Source organism: Babylonia areolata, chromosome 14 (genome assembly GCF_041734735.1).
Source record: "Babylonia areolata isolate BAREFJ2019XMU chromosome 14, ASM4173473v1, whole genome shotgun sequence".
NCBI lineage: Eukaryota > Metazoa > Mollusca > Gastropoda > Neogastropoda > Buccinidae > Babylonia > Babylonia areolata.
In genome coordinates this window covers 10,009,396-10,032,124 of record NC_134889.1, presented here as the reverse complement: position 1 = coordinate 10,032,124, position 22,729 = coordinate 10,009,396, and the positions used below count along the sequence as shown (strand labels likewise).

Genomic DNA, 22,729 nt, shown 5'->3' with positions numbered 1-22,729 from the left:
AGACAAAACTAGACATACTACACACATGCACACACACAAACACTGAATTTGTGAATGTATATGCAGGCATGTGTAAAGTGAGTGTGTGTGTCTGTGGGTGTGTGGGTGAGTGTGTGCGTGTGTGTGTGCGTGCATGCGTGCGCTATGGTGTGTGTGTGTGAGAGTGTGAATGTGAGTGCGTGTAAGGGTGTGTGCATAGGGTGGGGGGGGTGGGGAGGGGGGGGGCGTAGGTACGTGTACATGTGTGTGTGAATGGATGAGTATGAGAAAGAGTATGTTTGGGTTGTTGGTTTGTGGTATGAAGGGTTAGTGTGTGTGCGTCTTCTGTGGGTGTTTCTCTTCTTCTTCTTCTCACAAATGTCTTGATTGGGGCTGCTGGCCTGAATCATTCAAGTCATTCAGCGTTCTCTCTCTCTCTCTCTCTCTCTCTCACACACACACACATACACACACACACACACAGAGTCTACAAGTGCACAAATATGCAGACAACTTAATCAAACACAGCATGCATTAGCATATCCCAAACCTGCTTACACGACCCCCCACACCTCGAACTGTGGATACTTCACAACAGACAACCCCCGGTACCAGCACCATTTTACAACACACAGAAAAACAGCATTCTTTGTCCATTCTCTCACAAGAGTCTGTAGCATGTGTGATGATGGGACGATCAACAATATTCCTTCTCCTCTCTCTCTGACACAGGCAAGTTATCCAAATCCACACCCAGCCCATCGCCCAACTATGACATTTAGACATGATGATAAACGGAAGCCCCCCTTGTGCAGAGTGCACTCAGGGCATGTAAAAGAACCCACAGCAACAAAAGGCTTGTCCCTGACGAAAATTCTACAGAAAAGCCCCAGTAAAACAAGTACACTTTCCACAAAAATTATCTACAAAAAAAACAACCCAAAAGAAGTGTAGAGGTGCACTGTGACGCCACTCTTCATGGAGGAGCCTGAATTTCACACAGACAGCAGTGACAAAAAGTCATACAATATAGAAAAATCCACTTCAATAGGAAAAACAAATAAAACTGCATGCAGGAAAAAAAAAAGGGTGGCGCTGTAGTGTAGCGACGTGCTCTCCCTGGGGAGAGCAGCCCGAATTTCACACAGAGAAAAGAAATACAAATACAAAATAATACTAATACCAAAACCCCCTTTGTGGTTTTTTTTTCACTTTCAGATCAAATACACTTGTCAAAAGATCCAGTAATCTATGTGCTCAGTGGGCTATGGAAACAAAGACAAATCTTCCATGGTCAATCCTGAAATGGAATATGGATGCCTGTATTGCAGGAGTTCCAGACTTATGAACACAGACCATAAAAAAGATAAACAAACAAATAAATAAAAGAACAGAAAAGAAAAATACGTTCTGCAGAATCTGTTCAGAAATTTGATGGAGCTGATGGCTGGTGATAAATTCTGGAACAGACTCTCCAGATTACTTTGATTTTGCCCAAAAGTAACCTTGTGTGTGTGTGTGTGTGTGTGTGTGTGTGCGCGCGTGCGCACGTGTGAGTGTGTGTGTGTTTGTGCACGCGGGTGCGTGTGTGAGTGTGTGTGTGCTTGTGTGTGTGCATGTGTGCGTGTGTATGTATACATGGTGTCTACATGTCTATGTGAATGGTTTGTGTGTGTGAGTGTACTCACTGAGTTTAGAGATATTCTGGGAAGAGGGGGGGAAAATAAACCATAGATCTTTTTTTTTTTTTTAAATAAAAACAATATTACACAGTTAAAAAAAAAAAAAGAAGTAAAAATGTAAGGAAAACGGCTATAAATGATAAAAAAATAAAAATTGACACTAACGAAACCAGCTAAAAATTTTGTGAAAAATTTCAGAAAACAGTTAAAAGTTTGGGTGCACATTTTTCACAAACCGTTCAAAACTTGGGACTTCACAGACACAGAGTTCTCCTCAGTTCAGTCTTCACATCCAGAACACACGCCATCACAGTTCTGTTTTGGTCCAAGGGATTTCAACGAACATGTCTGGAATGTTTTCAAGAAACTGTTCTAACCTTTGGGTTCCATACACACACACACCTTTCCACAGAAAGCATTGCACACCTTTCCACAGAAAGCATTGCACATCTTGACTGGAATCCAAACCCAGTCATCACTGTCAGGTCTTTGAGGAATTTCCATGAACATGTGTTAGAAAAAAATTAAAACTCAGACTTCAGAAAAGCTTTCTACTGTTCAGTCTTCCAAGGCGGAATCAGTCAGAACCTCCATCATAACTTGGACTCCGAGGATGGAACTTTCAACAGCAGCTCTTTCATGTCCATCAGAGAGCCCCGGAGAACATTGGAGAATCTGTCGGAGTCTGTGTGAGGACAGGCGTTGAAGGCGGTGACAGCGAAGTTGAGGCGCGAGTTCTGGGGGTTGTAGCAGCAGCCATAGCCATCTGGCACCACTGGTCCAAAACACATCACCGTGTCGTGCTTCGCTCCAACCTGGTGAAGGACAACAATGTGACTTTTACCCTTCAATAATCCCCGAAAACAGAGTATGGCTGCCTACATGGCAGGGTAAAAACAGTCATTCATGTAAAAGCCCACACATGTACATCCGAGTGAACATGGGAGTTGCAGCCCATGAAAAAAGAAGAAGAATCCTTCAATGAGGTGGCCCTGTGGTCAAAATGCTGATCCCCCAGTACAAAGACTCCATGAGGTGTGGGTTTGAACCCCCCTCTCACCCTTCCTCCCAAGTTTGACTGGAAAATCAAACAACGTCTAGTCATTTGGATGAAATGATAAACTGAGGTCCCATGTGCAGCACGCACTTGGTGCACTGAAAAAGAACCCATGACGATGAAAGCGATAGGTACACAAATATATCCGGTGTCCCCCCAAAAAGTGAACCACTTTTTGACAAGTATTTTCTCAGTGAAAGAGAAACCGAATCACTAAAAGTTTAGACTCAAATTATGCAAGTATTATCAAATTTAAAACAGCATATGTCAAAAAAATCCAATTGAGGATGATATCAGGGCTGAAAAAAGTGTAAATATCAATCCCATGAAACCTGCCCCCCCCTCCCCCCCGCCCCAAAAGAAAAGAATAAAGGAAAAGATAACAGATACCATACAAACAGTGGCCAAATGGTTAGGGCACTGGATTCAAGCCAGAGTTTATCCCCATTTCAGCCACACATGGTGGGTTAAAGGTGGAGAATTTTCAAATCTCTAAATTCTGCATAAATATTATGTGCAAACCTGCTTGGACCTGAATCCCCTTTGTGTGTATACACACGCAGAAGATCAAATACGCAGGTTAAAGATCCTGTAATCCATGCCATCTGTTGACAGAGTGGAGGGAGGGAGAAGGACACACCTACCTGACTGGTGGACACCCTGAAGTGGGAGCTCTCAGTGAAGGCGGCGTCTCTGTACAGGTCTGGAATCTCTGTCCCTGTCTCCATCGCCGTCAGCTTCAGTCCCAACAGGTGTCGGTCCACCCCCTGTCCGTTGATCGCCTGCCGCAGGGAAGAGGTTGGAAAAGGGTTAAAGGTTAAAGGTCCCCCAAGGTGGTTTAAAAAAAAGGTCAAAGGTCCCATTGGTACTGCCACCAGGGCTGTGAATTCACATCCTCTGTGTCTAGAGATTGGCCCAATCATCACCGTGTGCAGTTTTCACCTTTCACCATCAAAGTCAAGAACCCATTCACACCTGGGTGGAGTGAGGAAAGCTGGAGTAAAGCGCCTTGCCCAAGGACACAGCACCATGCTGAAACAGGGACTGGTGCCAGCTGCATTGCTTGGTTCTGACTTTTTGACAGTTACACGTGACTAAATGCCTACGTTGACTGAACTACGCCCCTGGTCAGTTCCATACTACACAAAGTTAGTAGCGGGTTATGACCATCCGAGCAATGCAGCTGGCTCCTGGAACCCTGATCACTGGTGAGCGCTGGATCAACTGGCTCCTGGAACCTGATCACTGGTGAGCGCTGGATCAACTGGCTCCTGGAACCCTGATCACTGGTGAGCGCTGGATCAACTGGCTCCTGGAACCTGATCACTGGTGAGCGCTGGATCAACTGGCTCCTGGAACCCTGATCACTGGTGAGCGCTGGATCAACTGGCTCCTGGAACCTGATCACTGGTGAGCGCTGGATCAACTGGCTCCTGGAACCCTGATTGATCACTGGTGAGCACTGGATCAACTGGCTCCTGGAACCCTGATTGATCACTGGTGAGCGCTTGATCAACTGGCTCCTGGAACCTGATCACTGGTGAGCGCTGGATCAACTGGCTCCTGGAACCTGATCACTGGTGAGCACTGGATCAACTGGCTCCTGGAACCCTGATCACTGGTGAGCACTGGATCAACTGGCTCCTGGAACCCTGATTGATCACTGGTGAGCACTGGATCAACTGGCTCCTGGAACCCTGATTGATCACTGGTGAGTGCTTGATCAACTGGCTCCTGGAACCTGATCACTGGTGAGCGCTGGATCAACTGGCTCCTGGAGCCCTGATCACTGGTGAGCGCTGGATCAACTGGCTCCTGGAGCCCTGATCACTGGTGAGCACTGGATCAACTGGCTCCTGGAACCTGATCACTGGTGAGCGCTGGATCAACTGGCTCCTGGAGCCCTGATCACTGGTGAGCGCTGGATCAACTGGCTCCTGGAGCCCTGATCACTGGTGAGCGCTGGATCAACTGGCTCCTGGAGCCCTGATCACTGGTGAGCGCTGGATCAACTGGCTCCTGGAACCTGATCACTGGTGAGCGCTGGATCAGGAGACCAAATGACTGATTCTGCCACCACCATGATGGAGGAAAATAATATCATATCAATGCTCACAAATTCCATAAATACAGAAAACAAATCAAAGATCCTGGTGATCTGTACATGGCTCACTAACGGGAAGAAGAAAAGTACCTGGCTTCACCCACTGACAACTACTCCATGTGATGATTAGCCAATCATTGATCAGCTCTGATTATGACCTTGACCTCATAATGATGAATTCTGTGGGTGGTCAAAACAGTTAAGGGTTGGTGGAACATTTTGAACAGTTTAAGAAACCATTGCAAAACTTTGGCTTTCACGTGACCTTACCACATCATCACCTGGACATGACCTTACTTGACACACGACCTTACCACATCATCACCTGGACATGACCTTACTTGACACACGACCTTACCACATCATTACCTGGACATGACCTTACTTGACACACGACCTTACCACATCATCACCTGGACATGACCTTACTTGACACATGACCTTACCACATCATCACCTGGACATGACCTTACCTGACACACGACCTTACCACATCATCACCTGGACATGACCTTACTTGACACATGACCTTACCACATCATCACCTGGACATGACCTTACTTGACACATGACCTTACCACATCATCACCTGGACATGACCTTACCTGACACACGACCTTACCACATCATCACCTGGACATGACCTTACTTGACACATGACCTTACCACATCATCACCTGGACATGACCTTACTTGACACACGACCTTACCACATCATCACCTGGACATGACCTTACTTGACACATGACCTTACCACATCATCACACTGGCATTTGCACCTGACTTTGTCTGTTGACATTTAACACATGTGACAACAGGCCTATGAAACAGTTTGGCTTATAGTTGAACCCTGACCTCAAAGTAACACATTTTGCTAACACACACACCTCATCTGTGTATTTCCTGTGTGCCTTGACTGCCTGACGCAGAAGGGCCACCTTGGACGCGTCTGGCACAGACGTGTCATCCATGGCTTGGCAAAACGTGCTGGAGTCTTCAGAACACGAACGAATGGTGTCCGTCCGTCCCAGCTGAAAGCGTCGCAGGGATGCGGTCTCATATGTTGCACATGGCCGCTTGTACAGTCTGCACAGTTTAGTTCAGTTTCTCAAGGATGCGTCACTGCGTTCAGACAAATCTAAATACGTGACACCACATCTGCCAGGCAGATGCCTGACAAGCAGCACACCCTATTACACACATAGTCAGGCCTTGAGCTGTGTATCTGTGTATCTATCAGAGTGGATTTCTTCCACAGAATTTTGCCGGAGGACAACACTTACGTTGCCATGGGTTTTTTTGGGTTTTTTTTTTTTTTTTTCCAGTGCAGCAAAAATGTGCTGCACATGGGATCTTGATTGACCATCTCTTCTGAATGACTATTGTATTGTGTTGTATTGTATTTCTCTTTTTGTCACAACAGATTTCTTTGTGTGAAATTCAGGCTGCTCTCCCCAGGAAGAGCGTCGCTACACTACAGTGCCACCCTTTTTTTTTTGTATTTTTTCCTGCATGCAGTTTTATTTGTTTTTCCTATCGAAGTCGATTTTTCTACAGAATTTTGCCAGGAACAACCCTTTTGTTGCCGTGGGTTCTTTTACGTGCACTAAGTGCATACTGCACACGGGACCTCGGTCTATCATCTCATCCGAATGACTAGCGTCCAGACCACCACTCAAGGTCTAATGGAGGGGGAGAAAATATCGGCGGCTGAGCCGTGATTCGAACCAGCATGATCAGATTCTCTCGCTTCCTAGGCAGATGCGTTACCTCTAGGCCATCACTGAGTAGAAGCTCAGTTTGATTTTCGGGTCAGACTGTGGAGAAAAGGTGAGAGCAGGAATCCATCCCTGACCCCCAGACACTGTTGACAGGTGAATGTTCTATCCGTTCTGCTGCCTTCCTCCTCTCAACAAAATCAGATTTATTGACTGGTGTGGATATTTATATTATATTTGGTCAGACACCAACCCTATGTGCTTTTCAAACACAGTCATTTGCACGACAGGCACATTTATTCCTCTGTTGTCTGGTCGCTAGATATTCAGGTAAATCGGTCACAATGTGATTTACCTCCCTTTACAGGGAGCATTATTTCTCATCATTTAAAAAAAAATCATGAACCACTTCCTAATACATTGGATTATAGTTTTTATATTATCAAAATTCTGTAAGATTATATATATATATATGTTTACAGCAATAATGAAAAGGTCAGAAAGCCTATATAATTTTTAAATTGATATTTACATGAAGGAATTTTTGCATGACCTTTGAAATCTACTCAGTTATACAAAATACCGTCTACCTGTCTGCACCTGGGTCAGACCTTATGCGACACATGACCTTATCACACCATCACACCAGGAATGTCATTTAGTTTAGCACGGATATTGTTACAGGTTTTCCGATTGGAGTGCCAATGATTTGTCAATCTTTCAACATGTATTTCGCTAAGCAATGTCTCTGCCTTTATCAGATGTATGCAAGTGTAGATGAGAGAAGAAGTTATACATATGTTTCATTTATTATTTTGAAATATTTTTCAGTGATGATAATGACAAAGAAAATAATAAGTGGGCATTTCTATATCACTTACCAATGGCACAATGTGGAGGACATCTAAAACAAAATAGAATAGATGCTGAGAAGAAATTATAATATATGCATATACACCACCCCACACGGTACCATACAGTCACACACACACACACACACACACACACACACACAAACAAACAAACACACACGTATGTGCTCTGAACAAAAATCACAGAATTCAGAAAACTACAACAGAAAATCACCAAGCCCCACAAATTGAACCAACTTATACCTGTAATAGGTCAGCTGTAGAGCCATCTGGATGAAGGCATCAGGACTGAGATGGCAGCGTTTGATGAAATCTTTCCCAAACTGGTCAAATGTGAAAACCGTCATCTGCAAGTTTTCCACGGTCCTGAAAGGGAAACAGACAACAGAAACATAGAAGGTTTTTCCTCTTCAACGTGTTGCGCAGGATGGGTACAGTACCATGTGTCTACATCACTGGACTTTGAATCCTGTGGTGTTACATCTGAAACCTAGTTGTGTCTGCTGATCTTGATTTTCTGATCTCTCAAGTCAACAGATATACAGATCAGAACAACAGATATACAGACCTTTCTGATCTCTCAAGTCAACAGATATACAGACCTTTCTGATCTCTCAAGTCAACAGATATAGACCTTTCTGATCTATCAAGTCAACAGATATAGACCTTTCTGATCTCTCCCCTCCAACCCTGCACAAACCAAACACACACACACACACACACACACACACACACACAACACTGAACTGTCACCCCTTCATTTCCAGTTCTACATGTAGTATGGCAGCCACATGCTGGCACACGCACACACACACACACACACACATACATACACACACATGCATACATATTCACACCATACACACACACATACATATTCACACACACACACACACACACATACATACATACACACACTCACACACTCACACCTCACACACACACACACACACACAGGTACACACACACACACACAGACACACAGACACACACTCACACACCACTGATCACCACCTCTTCATTTCCAGCTCAGCACGCTGTATGGCCGCCATTGCTTTGGTGGTCAGAGAGATGTGGACACGACGTGGAGATGGTACGATGGCTGTGATTGGCTGATCCTGTCCTTCTGCATGCTCTTTGCTGCACACACGTTGTCACAAACATACGTTCCTTGCGACATGCATGTACAACACAACCCCTCCGCAACACACACACGCATACATATTCACACCACACACACACACACACACACCTCACACACACTCACCTCACACACACACACACACACACACACATATTCCCACACCCCCAGCTGCTGTGATGAAGTGGTTAGCATGTAAGCACAGTGGACTGACAATGCTGGATTGATCCCCATGTGCATGTTTGCATCCACACTCTTACACAGAGAACACACTTACACACACAGTGACAAGCAACACACACACACACACACACACACACACACACACACACACACACACACACACACACAGATATATATATCTATACACACACAGACAGACATATACACAAGCATAAGAAAATAAACACACACACACACACACACACACACACACACACACACACACACTGTCACTCTCTCTCCCTCTCTCCAACTCTCTTTCACTGCCCTACTACTCACACAAAGTGGAGGATATGATCCATGATGGCCGCAATGGGTGGTCCTTCAGCTGTGGTGTGTTCGTAAATCAGACCGCACGCACCATCCGCACCGATCATGAACTGCACACATCACACACCATCCGCCCCCATCATGAACTGCACACATCACGCACCATCCGCCCCCATCATGAACTGCACACATCACGCACCATCCGCCCCCATCATGAACTGCACACATCACACACCATCCGCCCCCATCATGAACTGCACACATCACGCACCATCCGCCCCCATCATGAACTGCACACATCACGCACCATCCGCCCCCATCATGAACTGCACACATCATGCACCTGTCATCTCACTGCTGTCACTTTGAAATACTGTGTGTCTGGAGATAAACCATATCTTTGGGAGACATCTATCTATCTGTCCCACAGACCACAGGGGCATCACACAGTTGGCGACCAGCCTCCTCCATCCCTCGCGGTTGTCTGTCCTGACTGTCTCACTCAGGGTCAGACCTGTCCGCTCTGAGATGTCCTGCCATCTCTTCTTCTGCCTGCTTCTTGGGGGGGTGGGGGGGGGGGGACTTTTTTCATCATCAAAGTCATACATGTCATTTTACAGATGTCAGTCCACATGTGGACCTATCAAGGGTACATACTTTACTTTTGTTACCTCCACATGCATACCTAACACACAAGCACCATATTCTAGATGAATATGTGTACTTTCCTTCCATGTTTTTTTTCTTTTTTTTCTTTTCTGTTTCTTTTTTATGCGTATGTGGACATGAACAATGTTAATGCAAAAAAAGAACAATTAAAAAAAAAAGCAAACAGTTACTGCTGTTACATTTTCAGTTTCATACACCAGGTTTATGGTTACTTGTTTTTTATTCTTCAATCTTGGGCTGCACCTTGCACATACATTCATGTCTTCCATTGGGCTTTTACACGAAGAACATTTTTACCCTGCCATTTTGGCAGTCATGCGCTTCATGAGCAGAGAAGTCGTGGCTGAATCTGATCCAGAGGTCAGGGTTTGATCCCCCTTTCAGCCTGGTGTTGTGTCCCTTGGAAAAAGGCACTTTACGCTGATTGTCCTCTCCACCCAGGTGTCAATGGAAACCTGACTTCAGCAGGGGGAGGTTAGTGGAGTGATGGCCTACAGGTAACGCATCCGCCTAGGAAGTGAGAGAATCTGAGCGCACTGGTTCAAATCACGGCTCAGCCGCCGATATTTTCTCCCCCTCCATTAGACCTTGAGTGGTGGTCTGGACGCTAGTCATTCGGATGAGATGATAAACCCAGGTCCCGTGTGCAGCATGCACTTAGCGCACGTAAAAGAACCCACAGCAACAAAAGGGTTGTTCCTGGCAAAATTCTGTAGAAAAATCCACTTTGATAGGAAAAACAAATAAAACTGCATGCAGGAAAAAACACAAAAAAGGGTGGTGCCGTAGTGTAGCGACATGCTCTCCCTGGGGAGAGCAGCCTGAATTTCACACAGTGAAATCTGTTGTGATGAAAAGAAATACAAAATACAAAAAAATACAAAATGGTGGAAGAAGAGGATTGGGCCCTGCCTTCCTGTGCTGAGCCCTAAACACACTGGGTATGAATTCACTGCTGAGCCCTCAACACACTGGGTATGAATTCACTGCTGAGCCCTGAACACACTGGGTATGAATTCACTGCTGAGCCCTCAACACACTGGGTATGAATTCACTGCTGAGCCTTAAACACACTGGGTATGAATTCACTGCTGAGCCCTGAACACACTGGGTATGAATTCACTGCTGAACCCTCAACACACTGGGTATGAATTCACTGCTGAGCCCTAAACACACTGGGTATGAATTCACTGCTGAGCCCTCAACACACTGGGTATGAATTCACTGCTGAGCCCTCAACACACTGGGTATGAATTCACTGCTGAACCCTAAACACACTGGGTATGAATTCACTGCTGAGCCCTCAACACACTGGGTATGAATTCACTGCTGAACCCTAAACACACTGGGTATGAATTCACTGCTGAGCCCTCAACACACTGGGTATGAATTCACTGCTGAGCCCTCAACACACTGGGTATGAATTCACTGCTGAGCCCTCAACACACTGGGTATGAAGTCACTGCTGAGCCCTAAACACACTGGGTATGAATTCACTGCTGAGCCATAAACACACTGGGTATGAATTCACTGCTGAGCCTTAAACACACTGGGTATGAATTCACTGCTGAGCCCTCAACACAGTGGGTATGAATTCACTGCTGAGCCCTAAACACACTGGGTATGAATTCACTGCTGAGCCCTAAACACACTGGGTATGAAGTCACTGCTGAGCCCTAAACACACTGGGTATGAATTCACTGCTGAGCCCTAAACACACTGGGTATGAATTCACTGCTGAGCCCTGAACACACTGGGTATGAATTCACTGCTGAGCCCTCAACACACTGGGTATGAATTCACTGCTGAGCCCTAAACACACTGGGTATGAAGTCACTGCTGAGCCCTAAACACACTGGGTATGAATTCACTGCTGAGCCCTAAACACACTGGGTATGAATTCACTGCTGAGCCCTAAACACACTGGGTATGAATTCGCTGCTCTGATGACCCTAAAAAGCTAAGGTACCTTTAACTTAAAGAACAACTCAACTCATCATAAGCAGACCTTCCCGTGCCTGAGTCCCCTTTGTGTGTATGTACAGTTTACCTGTCAAGGAGGTGTCAAGGCACGTGGACCGCCCTGTAAAATGTCTACATTTTTTGTCAAATATCACTCTATTTCTGTAAACAGACATTATGATAAAATTAATTATTGGTAACTCGGGCAATACAAGAACTTGTATATTGTTGACGTTACTGAACTGACGGCATTAACAGATTGCAGGTCAACATCCAGTGTTATTCTATTTAATGAAATAACAGTGACTCTACATGCTCCATGCACAACACACCACAGCAGCTTCAGAAAAAAACAGAGGTACACCAAGGAGGAAGCAGATACCTGACCAACATCTTGACCCAGCAAGCCGGTCAAGCCATGGCAGCTGACCATACACTGACATTAAAAAACCAAATACATGCAGAAGGTCAGATACTCCTGTTTTAGATTCTTCAATTCATGTCCATGTTTTGTGAAATGGAAACGACAACATGCTCAGCATGGACACACACACACACACACAGTGTATCTGTGAATACACACTCACCCTGACCCAGACTGTACTCACAGACACAGACAGACGTGAAGAGAGACAAACCAACCAATAGGAATATATATAAAATCAAAAAAAGAAAAAAAAAAAGAAGAAGAAGAAAATACAACAAAGGAATATAATTCATTGTCCAGAATTTAATGGAAACAGGTCGTCAAGGTTCCTTTTTCTTTTTTGTAATATTTTGGTCTTTTTTATGGGGTAGGGAGCTGTTCACTATATAACGGTTCAAGATCACTGATCTCACCTGTACAGTTTTATCAAACCAGCGGTTGGCAGATCTGACTGATTTATAATGGTTCAAGATCACTAATCTCACCTGTACTGTTTTATCAAACCAGCGGTTGGCAGATTTGACTGATTTATAATGGTTCAAGATCACTAATCTCACCTGTACTGTTTTATCAAACCAGCGGTTGGCAGAGTTGACTGATTTATAATGGTTCAAGATCACTAATCTCACCTGTACAGTTTTATCAAACCAGCGGTTGGCAGATTTGACTGATTTATAATGGTTCAAGATCACTAATCTCACCTGCACTGTTTTATCAAACCAGCGGTTGGCAGAGTTGACTGATTTATAATGGTTCAAGATCACTAATCTCACCTGTACTGTTTTATCAAACCAGCGGTTGGCAGAGTTGACTGATTTATAATGGTTCAAGATCACTAATCTCACCTGTACTGTTTTATCGAACCAGCGGTTGGCAGAGTTCAGGTGAGGTCCCCCGCCGTGCAGAAACTCTGCAGCCACGGAGGATGGGGAGGGGGGAGCGTTGCCGCCGGCAACTGGCTGGTCCAGACTGAGTGTGAAGATGCTGCCCTGGATGTCCCTCATGGCCGCTCGGTTCTTCGGGTCTGTGGCCAGTCAAAGTGTAATGTCTACAGGTTTTATATCAGTCTATGTGTATAAACAGACATTACCATACAATTGATTATTGGAAACCCGAGCAATGTTTTATACATCAGTCTATTTGTATAAACAGACATTACCATACAATTGATTATTGGAAACCCGAGCAATGTTTTATACATCAGTCTATGTGTATAAACAGACATTACCATACAATTGATTATTGGAAACCCGAGCAATGTTTTATACATCAGTCTATTTGTATAAACAGACATTACCATACAATTGATTATTGGAAACCTGAGCAATGTTTTATACATCAGTCTATTTGTATAAACAGACATTACGATACAATTATTAGTAATCCAAGCAATGTTTTATATATCAGTCTATTTGTATAAACAGACATTACGATGAGATTGATTACTGGTAGCCTGGGCAATGTTTTATATATCAGTCTATTTGTATAAACAGACATTACGATAAAATTGATTATTAGTAGTCCGAGCAATGTTTTATACATCAGTCTATTTGTATAAACAGACATCATAATAAAATTGATTACTGGTAACCCAGGCAATGTTTTATATATTAGTTTATTTGTATAAACAGACATTACGATAAAACTGATTATTGGTAACCCCGGCAATTTAAGAACCCATATACTGTTGATGTAACTACATGGACGGCATTAAACAAATTGCTGCTCATCATCAAGTCTGTTATTCTGTTGTATGAAATAACGGTGCCTCTACAATCAGGATTTCCCCATATAATCTAAAAAAAAAAAGACAAAAAAAGATCCAGTTTTCCTTGTTTATTAACCCATTCAATCCTGGGGAGTTTACAGCTTGGGCAGGCTTCCTTGTCACTTTGATGCAGAAAAACAAAGAAAATATAATGAAAATGACCAGGTTTTTTTCTTCTTCTCAAAATTGACATGTATGGACATAGCCCGAAATACTGTAGAAATGAATTCCCTTGGCTTGCAGTTTATGGATACGCAGGAACGTGTGCACCATTTCAAGGAGACAACATTTCATTCCACAGCAATGTTTGGCTGCATTGCTGAATGAGTTAACGAGATGGCACAACTTTTTTTTTCTCTATTTTTTTTCTCTCTTCTTTTTACCCCCCAAATATTACTTTTACTTTCCCATTCATATATGATTCAAGGTCTGTTTGTTTCTCCGTATAATGGATCTCTTTCCAAAACTTTAGTGTTTGTGGGGAGTTTGTTTTTGTCTGGGGTTTTCCTTGTGCGCTTTCTGCTGGCAAGGGTACAGGACCACCATCACAGTGACGGCAGCATGCGCGCTGTGTCGAAAGCTACACAGCCACCCCCACCCCCCATCCCCCCACACCAGTTGTGTCTATAGCTGACTCGGCTCCTACAACGTACCCCATCAAAGTCAAAGTGTGAATGTTTGTCTTGCAGCTACTTACCTCCCTTCCTCTAATTCCCTCCCTTTCTGTTCACAGAAGAAGTACCCTCATTGAAGAAAGACTGCAGAGGAATTGAAAAAAAGCTGGAAGTGAAGTATGGAGGGTATCTGAGTGGGTCATTCAAGCAATTATGCTGTGCAAATTATAAACTGTGGTCATAATGTGATGTGATAACACACACACACACACACACACACACACACAGACACAGACACACACAGACACACACACTGTACCATTCATGAGATCAGCATACACCTCTGCCCATGTATCCCGATCAAGGGAGGTCAGCAAGCCCACAGGTGGCGCCCTTGACTGTGAAAGGTTGGTCACCTCTTTCAGTTGATTGTACAGCTGGTCTATCGTGAGAGGCCTCCCTTTGCTTCCATACACCTCCACGGAGAAGATCTGAAATAATAATAATGGTAATAATGATACTACTGCTGCTTCGACTACCAACACTACTACTACAATTACTACTGCTCTACTAATGACATTGATGAGCATTTATATAGCACTTACCCAGTGACTCAAAGTGCACTGAACAATACATGTAATATAAATAAGATTCAAGAATATGATTCAAAATGCTGTGATACCAACTTGTTAAAAACAGTGTAACATCACTCACATCTCACACACCTCTCCCTCCTCAGGCCCCCTCCACACACACACACACATACACACAAACCTCACACACACACACACACAAACCTCACACACATATTCACATACACTCATACACACACACATACAATCACACACACACACACACACACACACTCTCTCTCTCTCTCTCTCTCACACACACACACACACAGAAACACTCATACATACATAAATACAATCTCTCTCTCTCTCTCTCTCTCTCACTCACACACACACACACACACACACACGCACACACACACACAGCCACCTTGTTTGACATAAGAACAAAAGCAAAAAACAAAAAAACAAAACTGAATCACTTTGTAAGAAGCAGATGCATGGACACTAAGCAACCACAATACACTCACATGGTTATTATGCATGACTGTGATATGTCGTGGGGGGCCATGGCTTGTGGAGGGAAAAATGACATGTGTGTCTTTCTTCGGCCCCGGGACACGACAGGCGGAGAAGATCTGGTAATACTGCATCATGCACAGCGGCTTTCCTCCCAGCGTCTCCACCGCCAACGTCTGTCTGGGGGGTACATGGATATTGTTTCATTTGATATGACAGATATCAGATATAAGAACACAGAAAGTGCTGGACTTTCAATCAAAGAGTCCCGGGTTCAAATCTCGGTAATGGTGCCTGGTGGGTAAAGGGTGGAGCTTTTTCCGATCTCCTAGGTCAATATATGTGCAGACCTGCTAGTGCCTGAACCCCCTTCATGTGTATACGCAAGCAGAAGATCAAATACACGCATTAAAGATCCTGTAATCCATGTCAGCATTTGGTGGGTTATGGAAACAAGAACATACCCAGCATGCACACCCCCGAAAACAGATTTGAACTGAATGAGAGAGCGTTAGGCCGGTGGTAAGAATGTGTTTGTGATTATATTTGTTGTGGGAAGGGGGGTTTGTCATTTCAAAATATCCGGAAGAATAAATGTGTATGAAAAGAAGATAAAAATGATTTCGTTATTGTCCCTGGTCGGAAGAACAGAGGATGAATATCATTTCTCAGATGACTGCGAATTATACAAAGAAATTAGAACAGAATTCATACAAAAATTAAAAAAAAACAACCTTCCAAATATTATTAAAACCAGTCAGCTAATACTGGAAAACAAACTTGTGGGACCGTTTGGGAAATTTGTCAGCAACTGCTGTCAAAAACGCCACAGCGTGCAGGAGTGATTCAATCTCTTGTTCAATATTTATCTATTTTGTTTTGCTTTTTTGTGTGTGGTTTCATGTAACTTTGCATGCGTGTCTTATAAACCTTGTTCAGGTTTAATTGACATTAAAATTGATTCTGATTCTGATTCTAACACACATAAAGTCTGACACATGTGACCACACTATCACCAACAGGACAGACAGGGAAGTACACTGAGAAGGGAACTTACTCATCCACCTTGAGCTTAAAGTCCAAAACAGCAGCCACAAATTTGGCAGCAAACCTACAAGAAAAAACACAAAATATATTAAAACCAAAAAAACCAACATGAACATCTTTATAAAAACGCATACATGTTGAAGAAATTCAAGGAAGAAATGCTGTGACACAAACTAAACACACTTAAACATTCATAAGCCAGTTTCAGTTTCTCACGGAGGCATCACTGGGTTTGGACAAATCCATATATGCTTCACCAGCAGTATAACCCAATGTGCTTAGTCAGGCCTTGAGTGCATGCATATACATTTATCTATTTGTGTACCTATCAGAGTGGATTTCCTCTACAGAACTTTGCCAGAGGACAACACTCTGGTTGCCATGGCTTCTTTTTCAGTGCGTCAAGTGCGTGCTGCACATGGGACCTTGGTTTATTGACTAATCCAAATGTCTAGTTGATGGGTGCAATAGTCGAATGGTTAAAGCGGACTTTCAATCTGAGGGTCCTGGGTTCGAATCGCGGTGACGGCGCCTGGTGGGTAAAGGGTGAAGATTTTTCTGATCTCCCAGGTCAACAAATGTGCAGACCTGCTAGTGCCTGAACCCCCCTTCATGTGTATATGCAAGAAAAAGATCAAATATGCATGTTAAAGATCCTGTAACCCATGTCAGCGTTCAGTGGGTTATGGAAACAAGTACATACCCAGCATGCACACCACCGAAAGTGGAGTATGGCTGCCTACATGGTGGAGTAAAAACGGTCATACACGTAAAAGCTCACTTGTATATATACGAGTTATATGGGAGTTGCAGCCCACGAACACAGAAGAAGAAGAAGAAAAATGTCTAGACTCTCAGTCTGATTTTCAAACTTCGGAAATAGGGCAAGAACTGGATTCGAACCCAGACCCTCACGGGCTATGCACTGGGAGATGTGCGTCTTAACCATTCTGCCACCTTCCTCCCGAGGACGAACACAGTGCAACCATGAACTCAGCAATGTGTGACAATGAACCAACAACGCAATATGAAATGACTCGACGCAGCATGTCATGACCTTCACTATGCAACACGGGTCACCACAACACATCACAATGCTAAAGTTTATGTTCACTTCATGACATCATAAGTCATTTGACCGGTTCACCACAAAATCAATGTCATTTTCTAAATTAATGGGTCAGGAAAAACAGCCCCTAATATCCACTCTCGGAACCCCCCTTGGGCCACCCCACACACCCAAATTTGTAACTGAATCTATGCTTTGTCCACTACACTTGTTGGTATGTAAATTTTTTTTTTTTTAATCTCTTTCTTTCTCTGTATTTATCTACACACACTCACACATACAAACACACACAAACACACACACGCACACGCACATACACACATCACCTGAGTTGCTCCTCCTTGCCCCGATAGTCCTGAAGGGGAAATGCGACGGCAGGGTTGACGTTGACCACCGTTGACACTCTGTTCTCTAGATAGGCCACGTTCTTCCACCACTCCGACAGCTGACGTCAACAAACACACATCGCTTTATTCCACCACTCCGACAGCTGACGTCAACAAACACACATCGCTTTATTCCACCACTCCGACAGCTGACGTCAACAAACACACTGCTTTATTCCACCACTCCGACAGCTGACGTCAACACACACACTGCTTTATTCCACCACTCCGACAGCTGACTCCGACAGCTGACGTCAACAAACACACTGCTTTATTCCACCACTCCGACAGCTGACGTCAACACACACACTGCTTTATTCCACCACTCCGACAGCTGACGTCAACACACACACATCGCTTTATTCCACCACTCCGACAGCTGACGTCAACAAACACACTGCTTTATTCCACCACTCTGCCAGCTGATGTCAACAAACACACTGCTTTATTCCACCACTCCGACAGCTGACGTCAACAAACACACTGCTTTATTCCACCACTCCGACAGCTGACGTCAACAAACACACATCGCTTTATTCCACCACTCTGACAGCTGACGTCAACAAACACACATCACTTTATTCCACCACTTTATTCCACCACTCCGACAGCTGACGTCAACAAACACACATCGCTTTATTCCACCACTTTATTCCACCACTCCGACAGCTGACGTCAACAAACACACATCGCTTTATTCCACCACACCGACAGCTGACGTCAACACACACACATCGCTTTATTCCACCACTCTGACAGCTGACGTCAACACACACACATCGCTTTATTCCACCACTCCGACAGCTGACGTCAACACACAAAAACGGTCATGCATGTAAAAGCCCACTCATGTGTATGAGTGAACGTGAGAGTTAGCCCTCGAACGAAGAAGAAGAAAAACACACAGCCCCAAGACAGGTGCAACGACTGAGTGGTCAAATTGTTGGACTTTCAATCGGAAGGTCTCAGATCTGAATCACAGTCATGGCACCTGGTGTGTAAAAGGGTGGAGATGTTTCCGATCTCTCAGGTCAACCGATGTGCAGACCTGCTAGTGCCTGGACCCCCTTTGTGTGTATGTGCACGCAGAAGATCAAATATGCATGTTAAGGATCCCATAATCAGAGTTCGGTGGATTATGGAAACAAGAACATACCCAGCATACACCTCCCTCCCCATTCCCTAAAAACAGAGTATGACTGCCTACATGGTGGGTATAAGACAGACCACACATGTAAAAGCCCCATGTGTGTGTATGAGTGAACAGCCCATGAACGAAGAAGAACACACACAACACTTTGTACCCCAAGCACTGATTTATTTCAAACCTGGTTGCTTCCCTTGGACCCAGTGCAGCTATTTTTGTACAGCAGTGGGCACAGTCAGTTTCGCTTTCTCAACCACTTGTATTTTCACTTGGTGCTTGTTTGCTGGTGTTTTCATGGGGATTGAGCGTGTTTATGATGACGCTGTGTGTGTTCTGTGTATGAAGTATGGCTTTGGCTGTGCACTCAGCTGTCGTTGAGCTGGTACACTGAAACTACAGGGGTACAAAGTGTAAATACCACATTTCTAGTAAAATACGATATCCCACAACAACCATAAGGAGCTGATTTAACACCACATCTTGACAGCACTGGGATAACTGACAACAACCAAAGGACATTGCTATAACACCACATTTCAACTTCATAGCGATAAGTGACAACAAACACAAGACAATGCTATCATACCACATTTTCCCACCACTCTAACTACTGATAACAAACACAAGAAATTGATTTAACATCTCATTCTTACTTAACATTAATACCTGACTGAGACTTTTAAGACTTGACCTTGTATGGTGGTCTGGGTGATATCTTTTGGATGAGATAGAGATAAACCAATTTATCATATGCAGCATGTATCTACGCACATAAAATGACTCATGGCAACAAGTTAAACTATGTGAAACACACACACACACTCATTCACTGCACACACACACACACACACACTCATTCACTACACACACACAGACACACACACACACACGCACACACACTCATTCACTACACACACACACACACACACACACACGCACACACACTCATTCACTACACACACACACACACACACACACACACACACACACACACACACAGCATTACCCAGTTGGTTTTCTCCTCAGCACGTTTCTCCAGAACTTTCTGTAGCTGTGGTCCAGAAGATTGCAAAAACTGTTGTACCACCTGCAACATTTGGTTTACACAGCATGTGTAACTGTGTTTTGATTACATGGAATATATACAAAATTATCATTCACCACTGAGGTGCTTGCCTTTTCAAGTTTTTACCCTACCATATAGGCAGCCATTCTCTGTTTTCAGGGGTGTGCATGCTGGGTATTTTGCTGTCAACGTAACCCACCAATCACTGACATCAAGTATGGGGTCTTCAATGTGTACACAAATGAGGGGGGTTATGTCACTGGCAGGTCTGCACATATGTTGACCTGGGAGATTGGAACCCCTGCCCCCTCATCCAGCCAATCCACGAGGGGCCTATATTAGACTTGAACCCAGGACCCTCAGATAAACAGTCCAGTGCTTTAACCATTCAGCTATTGAATCTGTAATGGAACAAAGGTTATTTTTGACACTGCTGATGACCTCTGTCTGTCAAATATGTGGCTGTGGGATTTCATTTTGCCAGAAAGTTCCATAAATAAAACATGCCACCCGTTATAGCATGTAATATTAAAAATAACCTGTCCTATATTTGTATAATCACTGTAGACTTTTACAGCTTACTGATAAGACAGTACACTAAGATATCTAAAAAGGGAAACAGTGCTTAAAAAGGACATTATATGTGTGGTAGAAAATAGCGTGAAGAGAAACTAACCACTGACACTAGAATTTGTTTTCAAATGGTGTCCTGACCATAATCGGAAACCAGATAACAAATATTTTGGAAGTTGTGAATCCAGGACAGGTCAGTATGAACTTATCTGTTTGTGATCATGTGTAATATATGGGTCAAAGGGTCAGGGGTCAGAAGTGTGAAACTGACCACACATCGAACCTCTATGATGACTTCAAGAATAGTAACATGGACACACATATGGATTCACACATGTGCAAACACACACACACACACACACACACACACACACACACACACACGTATACATATATATACATTCACCATCTAATATCATTTCAAATGGAAAGATGTAAAACTGAAGACAATTGCCACTACAACTATCACACACACACTCTGAATCAACCTGTAACGCTGCTTTTGAGTCAACCAAAAACACTATTCTGATACAGTTACTCTCTCTCTCTCTCTCTCTCTCATTCTTACACACAGACAACAGACACACACACACACACACACACACACACATACACACACTCAATCAAAAAGTAATCCAATACAAATCAAAACTTACAACAAACAATTCACTTCCCCAACACACATCATGTCATTAGCTTTGACCACAACACGCATCATGTCATTAGCTTTGACCACAACACACATCATGTCATTAGCTTTGACCACAACACACATCATGTCATTAGCTTTGACCACAACACGCATCATGTCATTAGCTTTGACCACAACACAACACATCATGTCATTAGCTTTGACCACAACACACATCATGTCATTAGCTTTGACCACAACACACATCATGTCATTAGCTTTGACCACAACACACATCATGTCATTAGCTTTGACCACAACACACATCATGTCATTAGCTTTGACCACAACACAACACATCATGTCATTAGCTTTGACCACAACACAACATGACTAATTCATGTCATTTTATTATTTTGCCACAGAATAAAGGAACCAGTATTTGCATATACATGCACATGGCATGTGCCTGTGCGCATCCTCCTGACATCCTCACCTCTTTCGTCTTGGCAAACTGCTGGTCGCTCACCAGAGGGCGTACGGTATGAAGGTATTTGTCCAGGGTCTGTTTGAGTGGAGGGACAGGGAGGAGGGGGAGGGAGTCCTGCATGGAGAACATGGGGCCCCGCGGTGCTATCTTCATGTCTTCAGACATCCTGCTTCAGAGGGTTTTGGGGTTCGGTACCTGTGTTTCAGAAGAAGAGAGGAGTAGATGTGTGGGTCTATGCATGCAGAACAACATGTATATGATAGTCAGTTGTGTCCGACTATGACCATCAGAACAGCAGAGGAGGCAACTGCTGTTCCGACTATTTGGGCTAGAATTTGATCATAGCGGAGAGTGTCTTGCCCAAGTTACATCCCCACTCTTTCGGCCAAGAGGGTTTTAGGACAGTCGGCGTTGGGATGGTTCCCAAAGGCCAACCAGCCCACAAGGCTGCAGCACAAAGAGCCAGTGCAATTTTGCCTCTTAGTTTGAGAATCACAGTCCTTCACAAAAGACCAAGCTGTAAATGATTTCCCATTGACTAGAGAAACCATAGATAATACAGCTCTCACTTTGCTGTTGGCCTAAATGTAAACTTATGTCAATCTGTAATATAAGCCGAGTGTTGGGCAAACAACATGTACAAATATAACACTCACATGCACAAGTACACACATATGCCAGCACATACACAAAGAAATATATACACATCTGTGCACAAACACCCAACATATTCACAGACACAAG

At 43.9% G+C, this 22,729-nt stretch overlaps 1 protein-coding gene across 2 annotated transcripts in view; it reads right to left on the bottom strand.

Moving 5' to 3' along the window:
* Positions 1–1,432: 1,432 nt before the first annotated feature.
* LOC143289797 (carnitine O-acetyltransferase-like) overlaps positions 1,433–22,729 on the bottom strand; it is a 25,997-nt gene continuing 4,700 nt past the window's right edge. For both annotated transcript variants that reach the window (XM_076598943.1, XM_076598942.1), the window contains exons 2-14: positions 21,992–22,180; positions 20,232–20,312; positions 18,019–18,137; positions 16,634–16,687; positions 15,588–15,756; positions 14,805–14,976; positions 12,949–13,127; positions 9,055–9,155; positions 8,427–8,552; positions 7,656–7,778; positions 5,710–5,908; positions 3,363–3,500; positions 1,433–2,476 (exon numbers count right to left, since the gene is read on the bottom strand). In XM_076598943.1, coding sequence (XP_076455058.1) covers positions 2,255–2,476; positions 3,363–3,500; positions 5,710–5,908; positions 7,656–7,778; positions 8,427–8,552; positions 9,055–9,155; positions 12,949–13,127; positions 14,805–14,976; positions 15,588–15,756; positions 16,634–16,687; positions 18,019–18,137; positions 20,232–20,312; positions 21,992–22,150 — 1,842 coding nt within the window. In that variant the 5' untranslated portion in view covers positions 22,151–22,180 and the 3' untranslated portion in view covers positions 1,433–2,254. The remainder of the gene's footprint in view (positions 2,477–3,362; positions 3,501–5,709; positions 5,909–7,655; positions 7,779–8,426; positions 8,553–9,054; positions 9,156–12,948; positions 13,128–14,804; positions 14,977–15,587; positions 15,757–16,633; positions 16,688–18,018; positions 18,138–20,231; positions 20,313–21,991; positions 22,181–22,729) is intronic.